Raw genomic sequence first — 12667 nt, 5'->3', positions numbered from 1 at the left:
AAACGAGCGGGATCTTGTGGCTTCCGGTATCCATCAACAATGATCTCCCATAGCTCCACACTGCAGCTGCGAATATGAGATTCCATAGAAGATTTCCAAAAAGGTAAGTGAGTTCCATCAAAATGGGGAAAGTTCCCACTATGGTTTATATGAGGCATGGGTGAAGTGTTTTTGGGATAGTCATGATTGACTTGGTGGAAACCTTCCGGAGCAACCGAAGCCCCACTAGAGGTCAAGTTCTTAAGCATGGCAGTCATTTGTGCCATTTGGATTTGGACTTCATCCTCCTTTTTCTTTTTCTCGGCATCATATGCCAAGAATCTGGATTTCATCTCCTTAACCGAAAGGTTAGAATCATCATCCAAACCCTTGAACATTTTATCCATCTCACTCTTAAGGCTGTGAGGCCCTTAAAAAGAGTCCAGGCTGTGATACCAATTGAAAGTTCAAAGATGGTAAACCTAGAGGGGGGTGAATAGGTTTCTACAGATTTTAATTATTTCTTTGCAATATTAGGCTTTGCGGAATATAAAGATGAGCCTAATGCAAACTAGGTGCAAAAACCTATATGAGGATACAAGTAACTCAAGCACGAAGGATCTCACAGGCAGTTATATCACAAGTAAGGAGTTCGGTTAGAGATAACCGATAGCACGCGGAGACGAGGATGTATTCCCGTGTTCCCTTCCTTTGCAAGAAGGTACGTCACGTTTGGAGGGGTGGAGGTCCCACGAAGGATTCCCCACGCCACGAAGGCTCACCCTATTCTCCGGAGTCTATCCCACGAAGGAATAGCTCACTCACTTGTGGTTGACTTTGAGGTAGCCTCCAAACCTTCACAATCTTGTCAGGAGCAAATCCACAGCCTGGATGCTTCCGGACCACTCTTGCCCACCTAGGGTTTCCAAGGAACCCTAGAGAGCAAGCTTCTTGATGAATACAAGGGGGAATGAGATTTGGCTTGGTAGAACAGTAGATCGGGTCCTCCTCTAACGTTTCCCCGGAGGGATTTGAGTTTGGGTGGAGGAGGAGGGAGATATGAGGCTTTTGGTGTTTCTTACAATGGAGTATGAGAGAGAGAGCTCAAGAACAGCTTGTAGTGTAGTGCCTACCCCTCCAGAGGTAGAAGAAGGGGTATTTATAGTGTCACTTGAATTCTGGCCATTGCTCACTTGCCATGTCACCATGTGCCCAAGAAACCCGGTCAACCGGGTGAGGGACCGGACCGGCCGGCGCATGGCCCGGTCAGACCGGGCCAGGGACCGGACCCTCCGGTCCAAACGGGGCAGCAGACCAGACCGAGACCGAAGCGTCGAAATGTCGCTCAGTACTCCTCCCGGTTTGCATCAGCGCAGAGCTCGGTCGGCGCCTGGGCGCCCGGTCCTGCACCCGGTCCGACCGGGCCAGGGACTGGACCCGCCGGTCCAAACCGGGCGGCAGACCGGACCGAAACCGGAGCAACCTTGTGTCTTCTAGTAGCCCTCCCGGTTCGTATGAGCGCAGGGGCCGGTTGGCGCCGGGGCACCCGGTCCTGCGCCCGGTCGACCGGGCGGTAGACCGGAACCGTCCGAAGCACGGGCCGGTTCGACAGGGCCTCTGACCGGCTGGATGCTGTAGCCCCCTTTTTTATTGTTGTTGAAGTGGGGGGTCTCCTTTAGCCTTCTTATTCCTTTGATACACCATTTATGCCTCTTTGGCTAATACCTGTGATTATCCTTACAAACATGTATTAGGCCAAATACTCTAGCACGGTGTCATTGTTACCAAAATAATGGATAAGGGTAAAATACCCTTACAGAATTAGATGACATTAGCATGGAATGTGACTCAAATGTTAACACATACTTTTAGAAGGCAATAGCTATTCTTACCATGATTAGATTGGTATTCCTTAAACAAGATTCTTGAACTCGTGTCAAGGAAATTAACACAAGTCTTATTATCAGATCTTGAGCCATTCTAAATATTATGTATTTATATCCAAACCTTTTCACACCAATACTTAGGAGGGAGAAATCTATACCTATATGAGAGATGTTATCATCTCCTGAGTGAGAGCTTTAGGATAAAGTAAGATAGCTTTGGAAGTTGGAGAGGTAACTTCAATCTTAAATTAACTAGCCACCATGAGACAAGAACCATTCCTAGGAAGATTTCCAATTAGTAGTCTTGTGAAATCGAATGAATCCCGGTGATCACATGGGTACGTGAGCATGCGTTCCCCATCCGACATGTGTCTAACGCCGTTAGTTCCGCTGTTTGTGATGTGAATATGTGATGAGCTCAAACTGAATTAACAGACCCGCTAATACACCAAATTTAATCAGCGTAAATCATACGATCTCCTACACGCCCGCGCTTGAGGACCAGCTGCCTCCCGCAGTGCCATGGTCATGGCCTTGGCTTGGGCTCGACCGCATCTCCTCGGTGCACAACAGCGGAAGAGCTCGCACGTTGATCCCCATTGCCCCACGACCTCGAGGTACAGGAGAGGCGGCTGAATCCTTAGGTCAGACCCACGCTGGAGCACACGCCTGGGGAGTAGGCCGCCGCCGTCGGGGACGCGCCGGGGGAGCTGACGCCGTCGGGCAGGCATCGTGGGAGGCCGCTGTCGCCAGGCACGCGCTGGGGCCCGCCGCTGCCATTGGGCTAGCGCCGAGGCCGTGACTCCACTAAGAATGCGCCTAGGGATTCCCCTTCCCCCGGGCACGCGCCGGTGCCGCCGCCGCCGTCAGGAACGCTCCTGGGGAGGCCGCCACAGTCGGGCTAGCACCGAGGCTGCCGCCACCCACCGCGCGCCCTACACCCGCCCGTCCCGAGCTGCGCCAGGTCCCCGCCGCAACGAATCCACCTTCCATCCGCGAGCTCCTCTGCGGGGGACCTTGGGCGTGGCCTCGCCGCGGACCACCGCGCCGTCCCCGAGCCGGCTTCCCATCGATGCGAGCCGTAGCCACAGTGGAGGAGGGCGCCGAGATGCGGGGAGGAAGACAGCAATAGCAAAACGATAATGGTGGGCCCTCCATCGCTTTCTCTCCGCGTGGGCGCGTGGCTGGATGCAGATTTTGGCATCGTTTCATTGCCGTTTATGAAGTCATAATCTTGGAATAAATCCAACCGCCGTGCACTGCTTTGTTGTACGACATTGCATTGCCTTGGGTCGTTTTTGCACCGCACAGTGTCGTGGAAGTGCACCGCCATGCACTGCTTTGTTGAACCATGTTGCACTGCCTTGGATCCATTTTCACCGCGCGGTATCCTGGCAGTGCATCGCCCGTGCATTTTCCTTTTTTGTACCACGTTGCACTTCCTTGAGTCGCTTTTGCACCGCGCGGTATCCTGGTAATGCACCACCCGTGCACTGCCATATTCACGACGTTGCACTATCTTGGATCGCTTTGGCACCGCGTCGAATTGCACCGCCCGTACACTGCCTTGTTGTACGGCGTTGCACTGCCTTGCATCGCTTTGCACCGTGCATAATTCTAGGAGTGCACCGCCCATGCACTGCCCTTTTGTACGGCTTTTGCACTGCCTTGGGTCATTTTTGCACCGCGTGGTGTCCTGACAGTGCATTGCTCACGCACTGTCTTTTTAGCACGTTGGACTGCCTTGGACATTTTTTGCACCGCGCAATGTTCAGGCAGTGCTTTGTCGCAGTGCACTATTTTTTCTCCTTTTTAATGACGCGGGGTAGGTAGATGTCAGACCGCTTAAATGGTGGGTAGTTGGACGGGGGAGAGGCTGTTGTTGCGCAGCCATGTGTCAAGCGCGGAGCGGCCCGCGCGGCTATCCCGCGAGCGCCATCCCGCGTGCATTTGAGGGTTGGCGACTTCCTCACCTTCCATAAGGAACATCCGGGCATCTTCGAGTGGTCATTTTCAACTACTCTTGCTTTGAGGTGATGACTAGGTGCCCGAACCATGGAGATGGCACCACGAGGATCGTCGAAGAGGAAGACCGGTATTTTTTTACTAGTTTGAATTATGTTAGTGTCGATTGTCTGAACTATGTTAAGTCTGAACTATGTTAGTGTCGATCATTTGAATTTTGTTGTGCAATTTGGTACTACCTCCATTCTGATGAATAAGACGCACACGTATTTTAAGACGTAATTTAACCTAAAAATTAAGAAATAAAATCTTGATTGTATTGTATGTAATTATCTCTGTTGGATTCGTACCGTAAAATTCTTTCTAATGATGTTTTTTAATCCAACAATTTTATATATTTGGAGTAACTTCTTTAAAGAAACACGAAAAACGAAAGCGCATTATTCATTAAAATAGAGGGAATATTAGTTCCATAATTATTTGTGTGCTACTCCCTCCGTTCATAAGCCCTATAGTTTTCTATTAGCTCAGGTTAATTGTCTAGGGTTAATTCCTTCCAAACACGGTGTAATTTTTTCAAAATTTGCATTCTTTAATTTTTCATGGCAGATACTATGTGGCTTATAATTAGGAATGGAGGGAGTATTATTCATTCGGTGCCCGGGTAACCACACCACTTTATGCCGGTAACAATCAAATAGAAGTTGGCTGTTTTTTAGCTGCTTTATGCGTTGCAAACCATGCAACCAAATTGGCCGAGCTAAAGTCTCGACGGAGCCAAAAAAAAAAAACGATTCAGGTGCTACTAAACAAAACGCAAATTTTAGACAGCTCGTTTTGAATGGGCTAAGAGCATCCCCAGCCGTTGGGCTCCCCAGGCCGAAATCCGGCGTTATTTAGCGTCGGATGGATGTATTTTGTGGCCTGGGGAGGCCCATTTTTCCAGCCGCGAGCCCATGGTCGCCTTCTGACGCGCACCCACCGCGTGCATAGCGACAGCGCAGTCACCGGGAAGGGCAATCGTCGGAGTTCCCTCGACGCATTGAACCGTCGCGAAGTGGTCTGGAGAGCCGAAACGACTCGTCGGGAACGGTTGAAGTGGCCTCGATGCGAGAACCGCCGTAATGGAGCACGAACTCCGCGGAAGAGCAACCGCCGCTCTCTTCGTCGAGAGACCTACATATACGGTTTCCGACGGCCGACGCCATTCATCTGTTCTCTCCTCACCATCCTCCGTCAACCATGAGCGATCTCTCTTGGCCATCGGACACCGACAGCGTGGGGAAGCCGCCTGGATGGCGCCATTGGTGGGATAAAGCTGCATCGTCCAGCAGCGACGATTCCCCCCCCCCCGCCGGCCAGCGAGGACGAATGGGATGACGACGAGGAGGACGAGGAGGAGGACGAAGAGGCCAAGGAGCAGGCCGAGGAAGAGGCCGAGGAAAAGGAGGAGGAGCAGCAGGAGGAGGACGACGAAGAGGCTGAGGACACTGACGAGGAGGAGGACTCAACTTCCTCCGACGAGGAGGTGACGAGCCGGAAGCGTCGCCGCCACGACGATGAGGCGGGGCCATGTAGGAAGAAGAAGTAGTTTAAGTTTGTTTTAAAGTTTTTGTATGTAATTTTTATGTTTATTCGAATTATATTCGAAATATATATAATCTATCTATGTTGCACCACTTGAGAGTTCAAAGCTTTCGTTCGACGAGGGTATTGTCGTAGATCGGGAAGACGAGGGTATTGCCGTAGATCGGGAAGACGAGGGTATTGCCGTACAAACCCAGGCCATTGTCACTGACAAGTTGGGGCCACGCGCGCTTTCGTTTCGTCCGGACTCCCCGAGCGCTCCCCGGGGGGCCGGGGATGGCGTGGGATCGCCGGATGAATTTAGGCCCAAATCCGGACGAAAACGAGGAACCGGGGACGCGACTGGGCCGAATTACGCCGTCCGGATGAAAAAAACGCTCGCCGGGGCTGTTCGGGGGACGAGTGGAGATGCTCTAGCATCCACGAAAGAAACAGATCCAGACTGCCGAACACCTCCTAAGAGCATCTCTAGCCATGTCTTCGAGAAGGCCTCCAGAAGGCTAGAACCCATTTTTTTATCTAAACAAATAAAAACTGCCTAATCACGTCCCCAGCTTCTCGTTTTCGTGCGGATTTGCCTAAATCCGTCTAGACTCTCCAGGCCATCCTCGGTTTCCCGGGGTGCTGCCTGGGGCTCCGGATGGAGGAAATTCCACGCTCTGGCCCGCGTGTCAGTGAAGATTAGCCAAAACTGGCCCATCATTCATTTCACCGTCCCCACCTTTCCTTCTCAGATCTCCCCACCCGCTTCTCCCTTCCTCACTCGAGCACGGGCTTTTGCCGATCCCCAAGCTGGTGTTCCCGGAGGGCACGCTCACGCAGACCCTAGCGCAGCTGAAGGGCAAGCTCGCCACGTCGGGGACCGGGTGTGTGGGCGTTGCGGCACTCGCGGAGGCGCTGCAGATCCCCGCCGACCAGGCCACGCTGGCGCTCGGGACGCTCGCCGCGGTGCTCCCCGCCGCTGCCGACCCCACAGAGGGCTCCTACGAGGCCGACCTCCCCACACACCACATTCGGTGGAGTTGCTCGGCGGGAAGCGGCCGTGGTTGGAGCTCGGTGGCGCGCTGGAGGTCGGCGAGCTGTTGCTCCACGTCGGGTTCGGTGGGTAGCGGCACGAGCTACCCGTACACCTGACAGACCCCTGCTGCGACTTCGTCGACAGGTGCCTCCACCACGACGCCGGCGAGCAATGGACCTGCGAGCAGCTGCTGTGCCACCCGTTCCTTGCCGCGGATGCTCACGACGATGATGACGCGGTCCTTGACTGGGCGGCGGCGGATTCGGACTCCGATGCGTCGTCCAGCTGCTCGGAGGCCGACATGGATGAGGGCATCGAGGCCAGGCTTCCGCGCCGCCGGCCACGCAACAGGTCGAACACCTCGATCACGGCCATCTTAAACGCCGTGTGTGAGGAGACGGCTGGAAAATCGTTGCTTTCCATGCCAAAATAGATTCAATTCAGACCAATTTTCATCGGGATGGAGACCCGAGATGCTCTAAGTTTTACTCTTCCTAGGCAGGACAAATGCTATTGTCCGAAAAGTCAAAGTCGGTCTTCCCGTTACAGTCAGATGCGATCGGGCTGCGAGGGACCCATTGCGGTGGGTGACGGGGCACGTCGCCGTCGAGCGGTGCTGATTTCAGCTCGTACTGATTGGATTGAGCCAGGAAATTATGGAGGCACATCACATGGCCGGCCTCCCGCAGCGCTTATCTGCAGGCCACACGCCCACACCCCAGCTAGAGAGAAACGGGCAAGAGCTGCACGACACAGGCCGGCCTAGTCACCCCTACCGCAATGGCTGGGGCCAGTTGCGGCGCCGCAAAAGAGAATCAGTTTCGGCACGTCGGCCTGTTGTTTTTGACGAAAGGCAGTCAGCCTGCTTTCATTGCGCTTAGAAGGAGAGGAGTACAAGCGGGAAGAAGAGTTCCCGGGGGTACAAAAGGCTAAAAAGCCAGAAACAGAGAGAAACTAAAAAAAGGGGGGGAACTAAGAGGAAAGGCGAGCTTTGCTCTCCTGAAGGGAAAGAAAAGAAAACAAGCCCAGCTAGTCTGGCTCCCGGGGTCTATCTGCGAGAGCTAGGACTCTGCGCCGCCCCGCATCGATCCATGAATTGGCTTCTGTTAGAATGTTTTGGAAAACAGTTACAGGTGGGTTACTCTCGTGGCGGAAAATCCTTCCGTTTCGTTCTTTCCAGAGGCACCACCACACCAGAGGGATGACCGAGGTCCACATCTTCCTCTTGCCTATCTCCACCTTGCTCTTGGAGCTGCAGATCCAATCAGCAAGACTCGTTGCTTGTCCGGGCGCAAGGGTGAGAGGTAGCTCGGCCTTGTCCAAAACCATGTCCCAGACTTGCAAAGAGAAGGGGCACGTCGCTAGAAGGTGCAGCGCCGTTTCAGGTTCAGCTCGGCACAGGCAGCACAAAGGGTCATGGGGGCATCCTTTCTTTGCTAGGACATCCGCTGTCATACACTTGCCTTGCACAGCCAGCCATGCATAAAGTTTGCACTTCGGTGGCGCGTCCGATCGCCAGATCATCTGAGGGAATGTGGGTTTGATGAGGCCCACAAATTGCGCTTCATAGGCTGAGCGTGCAGAGTAGCTTCCATCGGCTGTCCATTTCCAGACAAGTTGGTCCGCTAAACCAACCGTAAGAGTGACCGGTGCGAGTAGCGTCCGAGAGACGGACGAACTGTTGGATGGCGGCCGGGGACAAGGTGCTTACGAAGTGCTTGATCCATTTTCCATGTTCCGGTGCTCTTGAGACAGTGATGGACCGTAAGGTGCGAGCTTGAAAAGATCGGGGAAGGTCGTGCTGAATTTGCCTTGCGAGTGCCACTTGTCGATCCGAGGAATTGAGTTGCTTGACCATCTCCTAGGAGGACGGTAGTTGATGCTTCGAAGAGGGCTGTGACCTTGTCGTCGATGGGCAGCGGGAGGCCGGTCCAAGGTTTGGTAGGATCCATCCACTTCTGCCAAAGCCACCGGCATCTGAGGGCAATGCTTCGGGCGGCCAAATCTGTGATACCCAGGCCACCATAAGCCTTCGGAGAGCATACTAGTTTCCAGTTAGCGAGGCATTTACCGGCGGTCGCCACCTCCTTGTTTGCCCATAGGAACCCCCTGGCAGCTTTTGCAATCTTCTTTATGAACCAGACCGGAGGGTGTACCGCCATGATTTGGAACACCGGCATGGCATATATCACCGAGCTGAGAAGTGTTAGGCGCCCAGCCATAGATGAGATCCGGTTCCAAGTCGCCATCTTGTTTAGCATCTTGTCAATGATCGGTTGGAGATCATTGCGTGTCAATCTTGTGACAGTGAGTGGCAAGCCCAAGTAGGTGCAGGGTAGATTTGTCAGCTTACAGTGTAGCTCATCGGCGAGGGGTTGCGGGTTGATTCCGTTGCAGCGGATGGGTGAGAGGGAGCTCTTGGTGAAATTTGTTTTTAGACCACTTGCTTCACCGAAGACATCTAGCAGACGCCTAGCCGCTAAGACCTCGTCCATGGAGGGGTTTAAGAACATGATGACATCGTCGGCGTAAAGAGAAGCTCGGAATCTCGCAGCCGCCCCAATAGGCTTAAACGCCCCACATCTGTCGGCAGCATCCAATAGGGTTGAGAGCACGTCCATGGTGAGGACGAAAAGAAGAGGGGATAAGGGGTCACCCTGCTAGGAGCCCTCGACGGTGCCCAATGATCTCCGTGAGCTCTCCGTTGACCAAAACCCTTGTTGAGGCGGTTGCTAGCAACGCCGTGATCCAGTTCCTCCATTTGACCCCAAAACCCTTTGCTTCAAGAACCTCTAGCAAGAATTCCCAGGACACACTATCAAATGCCTTCTCAATATCCAACTTGAGCAGCAAGGCCGGGTTCTTCCTCAAGAAATATGATCTCGCAAGGCCTTTGACCAAAGTGAAGTTGTCATGTATGACACGACCCTTGATGAAAGCACTCTGAGCTGGGGTGACAAGGTCGTTCATCCTCGGTTGCAGCCGTCTAGCCAGAATCTTGGCCACAAGTTTGGCGAAGAAGGTAATGAGGCCGATGGGCTGTAATCTTTAGGCTGTGCCGGCACCGGCCTTTTTGGAATGAGAATCATAGTCGCTCCATTAAGGCAGTCAAACTCAGAGGTTTGCATACGTGCAAAGGCTTGAATTGCAGACATCAAATCCTTTTTGATAGTGGTCCAACACTTCTGGAAGAAACGCCCCGTGAACCCATCTGGCCCAGGGGCCTTGTCTCCGTTTATATCCAATACTCCAGCTCTTACCTCATCTTCTGTGATGTCCACCTCCAGTTCTTGGAGTTGTGTTGGAACACAGCCCAATTCGTGCAGGTTTAGGGAGTGTGCACGCTGGGATCTTGAGCCAATCAGCTCCAGGAAGTACTGATGGATGTGCAGCAGCTTGTCCTCTTGGCTTGTAATGACCTCGTCGCCCGCTGAAAGGGACAAAATAAGCTTCTTCCGGTTCCTCGCTGAAGCTTTGGAGTGGAAGAACCTTGTGTTGGCGTCCCCTTCCTTTAGCCAAGCAAGCCGCGATCGCTGCCGCCAATGAGAGCGTTGTAGCGCCGCGATGCCGAGTAGGTTTAGCTTCAGGCTGTTTCGGAACCTCCGCTCGGAATCCGTCAGGCTGCGGTTGTCCATGGCGCGGTCAAGCCTCCCAATCAGCTCGCTGGTGATGGCTGTCCTTAGCTTTAGATCTCCAATGGCTTGGCTGCTCCATTTCTTGAGAGCCCTAGCAAGCCTCGTGAGTTTACAATGAAGCAGCAGGAAGGGGTCCGAACACTCCGTGGCTTGTGACCAAGAAATAGTGACGGTTTCCTCAAAGCCTTCCATGCTTGTCCAATAGTTTTCAAAACGGAAGTGGCGGGGCGGTGTGTGGGTTGCATCAGTGGTGAGCAGCAAAGGACAGTGATCGGAAAGGTCAGACGATAGTGCTTGCAGGATACAGTTTGGGTGTTCCGAGCTCCATCCATCATTCATAAGGGCTCTGTCCAGCTTAACTTGTATCGCATCTGCCTGTTCATTAGACCACGTATACCGTCTACCGTCGGCCTGTTGTTGTTGTTGTGTTGCACGCCACAGGATTATCTGCCAGGGGTTACTTGAAAAAAGCTGAGTACGTGTATGCTCTATCTCCTCCCAAGCTGCTGTCCAGCCGTAAAGGCGATATGCTCGAGACCGCATCTCAAAACGAGTGGTGATTCGAACACTTAGTTGCCAGCTTCGACCACACATCAGCGCGTTGCTGCTAGGGTTCGAACTCTAATTTCCTTGTATGATCTTGCTAGGGTTCGAACACTTGTTGTGTAGGTTGACGCCAAGAAAGAACATCACGAACATCTGCGAGGATTATTTTCCGTGAGATATGCTCTAATGTTTTTACCTTACAAGATTTAAATAGGAATTTCTAATGTGAGATATGCTCTATGAATCAAATGGCTCATGTATGAAATTTTTCATAGGATTCACAATACATGTACAAATCCTATGCCTTAAGGAGCGATTTCGAAATAGGTTCGCCCACGAGGCCTTAGATTTAACAACAAAAAATAGATTAATTTTGGCAATATTAGTCTAACATTTGATTCATCAATCGTGCCACCAAGAAAGGGGTCACAGCACTACAATTAATTTACACTTTCAGCTGCTCCTCCCGGAGCCGAAAGAAAAACTTGTTCTCGTTAAAAAGTTCCGTCCTCTAAAAACATTTCATCCCCATTATTGCAGCGACGACGACCGCCGCGACGACTCCACGCATCGGAGAAAGAGTCGCCGGCGTCGGCACGTGCGCGCGTGTCATCGTCTTCAATCTACCTCTCCGGTGAGGGCGGCCAATATACGCTCCGATCCCGTCTTTCTACACGGCCGGAAACGCCGGCCGGCCTGCCGCTGCACCGAGGAACTAAGAGAGAGATAGAGAGAGAGATGGCCGACGACCGCGTGCGCCGCCGTTTGTTCTTGCGGAAGCCCGTTAGCTGGCTTGCTGGCTGGTTAATCACAGAGCGGACTGGAGCTTGGCGTGCCGGTCGACGAGCTCCTTGAGCGCCTCCCGCATCCACGCGTGCTGGCACCCCTCCATGACCTCCTGCACCGATGCCTGTTCAAATCAATTGGAGAACACACGTTTAGACTACATGTTCTTAATTGGTTCTTCTTAGTTAGTTTGGCTTTTTAACAGCCAACGAAATTACAGGAACAAGAATGGAGCTGTACTCACCCAGGTGCGCTTGCGGGACGCCATCTCGGGCCACTGGCCGAGCTGGTCGGTGACGCGGAGGGGGAACATGTAGCCCTCGTAGGTCTGCTGGTACCGGCGGCTCTGGTAGTGCCAGAGGCCCAGCACAACCCCGGTGTCGCCGCGGACGCCCGCCTCCTCGAGCGCCTCGCGCCGGGCCGCGTCGTCCATGGACTCGTCCACCTCCCACCCTCCCTTGGGGAACATCATGCCGTGCCCCTTCTGCGAGCTGATCACCAGCACCTCCAGCTCGCCGTCGTCGCGGACCAGGTACGGGATGCACCCAACCACGATGCGTCCGCCGGTCCGCGGGCTGTACCGCTGCAGCTCGCGACCCTGCCTCGCCACAAGAACGGCCATCGGATCTTTTACTTCCTCTTAGAGAAGGTGGAGAGTGGTGTTAAGCAGAGCTCCAAAAGAAAGAGAGATGATAGATGAGGGATGGATGGAGGATGAAGCAGCAGCTGTTGGTTTTGCGGCTATGGATGCGGGGTATTAATAGGCGCCAGCGCCTCAGGTCAATGGAGTTATTTGGCTGTTGGTGCTGGGTATCGTTGCGAGCGGAGGAGGACGATGAGGTAACATGGGTCGAGCATGGGCTATGGACCAGCATCAGATTAGCTTAGCTGGGGCCATGGACTCGGCGTACAGGTCCCCTTGTGGCTGAGGCGTTGCATCTTGCTTGGTCACGTACGGGGTTAGGTGGTAAGTGTGGCTGGGGGTGTTACGAACATGGCTTAACAAATAACAAATACGAAATAAAACTAGCGTTTAAATTATCAAGCACAAAATATATATAACTAGAGTTTATCTATGTGCACCAACAATTTATGCTAAGCAATACAAACAACTATGTGATAGCAATATATATAACTTTAAGCACGAATGCTATCACAAAGTAAAGTGCATAAGTAAAGGGCTCGGTTATAGGAATAACCGAGGTGACGCGAAGATGATAATATATCCCGAAGTTCACACTCTTACAAGTGCTACTCTCCGTTGG

The 12667-nt window shown here is 52.9% G+C and overlaps 3 protein-coding genes across 3 annotated transcripts; all 3 read right to left on the bottom strand.

Moving 5' to 3' along the window:
* Positions 1-7496: 7496 nt before the first annotated feature.
* On the bottom strand, positions 7497-9056 carry LOC139832617 (uncharacterized). Its single transcript, XM_071822410.1, has 3 exons — positions 8247-9056; positions 7630-7959; positions 7497-7538 (listed from the first exon to the last, which is right to left on the bottom strand). The coding sequence occupies exons 1-3, from the start codon at positions 9054-9056 to the stop codon at positions 7497-7499; spliced, it is 1182 nt and encodes a 393-aa protein (XP_071678511.1).
* A 345-nt stretch (positions 9057-9401) lies between these two features.
* On the bottom strand, positions 9402-10262 carry LOC139832616 (uncharacterized). Its single transcript, XM_071822409.1, has one exon. The coding sequence runs from the start codon at positions 10260-10262 to the stop codon at positions 9402-9404; it is 861 nt and encodes a 286-aa protein (XP_071678510.1).
* A 1004-nt stretch (positions 10263-11266) lies between these two features.
* LOC127306230 (nudix hydrolase 21, chloroplastic) lies at positions 11267-12136 on the bottom strand. Its single transcript, XM_051336856.2, has 2 exons — positions 11647-12136; positions 11267-11526 (listed from the first exon to the last, which is right to left on the bottom strand). The coding sequence occupies exons 1-2, from the start codon at positions 12022-12024 to the stop codon at positions 11425-11427; spliced, it is 480 nt and encodes a 159-aa protein (XP_051192816.1). The 5' UTR covers positions 12025-12136; the 3' UTR covers positions 11267-11424.
* Positions 12137-12667: the final 531 nt, after the last annotated feature.

Source organism: Lolium perenne, chromosome 6, assembly GCF_019359855.2.
Source record: "Lolium perenne isolate Kyuss_39 chromosome 6, Kyuss_2.0, whole genome shotgun sequence".
Lineage (NCBI taxonomy): Eukaryota > Viridiplantae > Streptophyta > Magnoliopsida > Poales > Poaceae > Lolium > Lolium perenne.
The sequence above is the reverse complement of the archived record's forward strand: the minus strand, read 5'-3'. Positions and strand labels throughout refer to the sequence as shown.

Bases quoted from the DNA above. Each gene is read 5' to 3' on its own strand.
- LOC127306230 (XM_051336856.2), bottom strand. From the start codon at position 12,024: ATGGCCGTTCTTGTGGCGAGGCAGGGTCGCGAGCTGCAGCGGTACAGC. The intron at 11,527-11,646 runs GTGAGTACAGCT...TGATTTGAACAG, and splicing joins CGTCCCGCAAGCGCACCTGG to GCATCGGTGCAGGAGGTCAT.
- LOC139832617 (XM_071822410.1), bottom strand. From the start codon at position 9,056: ATGGACGTGCTCTCAACCCTATTGGATGCTGCCGACAGATGTGGGGCG. The intron at 7,960-8,246 runs GCAAATTCAGCA...ACATTCCCTCAG, and splicing joins CGACAAGTGGCACTCGCAAG to ATGATCTGGCGATCGGACGC. The intron at 7,539-7,629 runs GTGTGGTGGTGC...ACATTCTAACAG, and splicing joins GGACCTCGGTCATCCCTCTG to AAGCCAATTCATGGATCGAT.
- LOC139832616 (XM_071822409.1), bottom strand. From the start codon at position 10,262: ATGGAAGGCTTTGAGGAAACCGTCACTATTTCTTGGTCACAAGCCACG.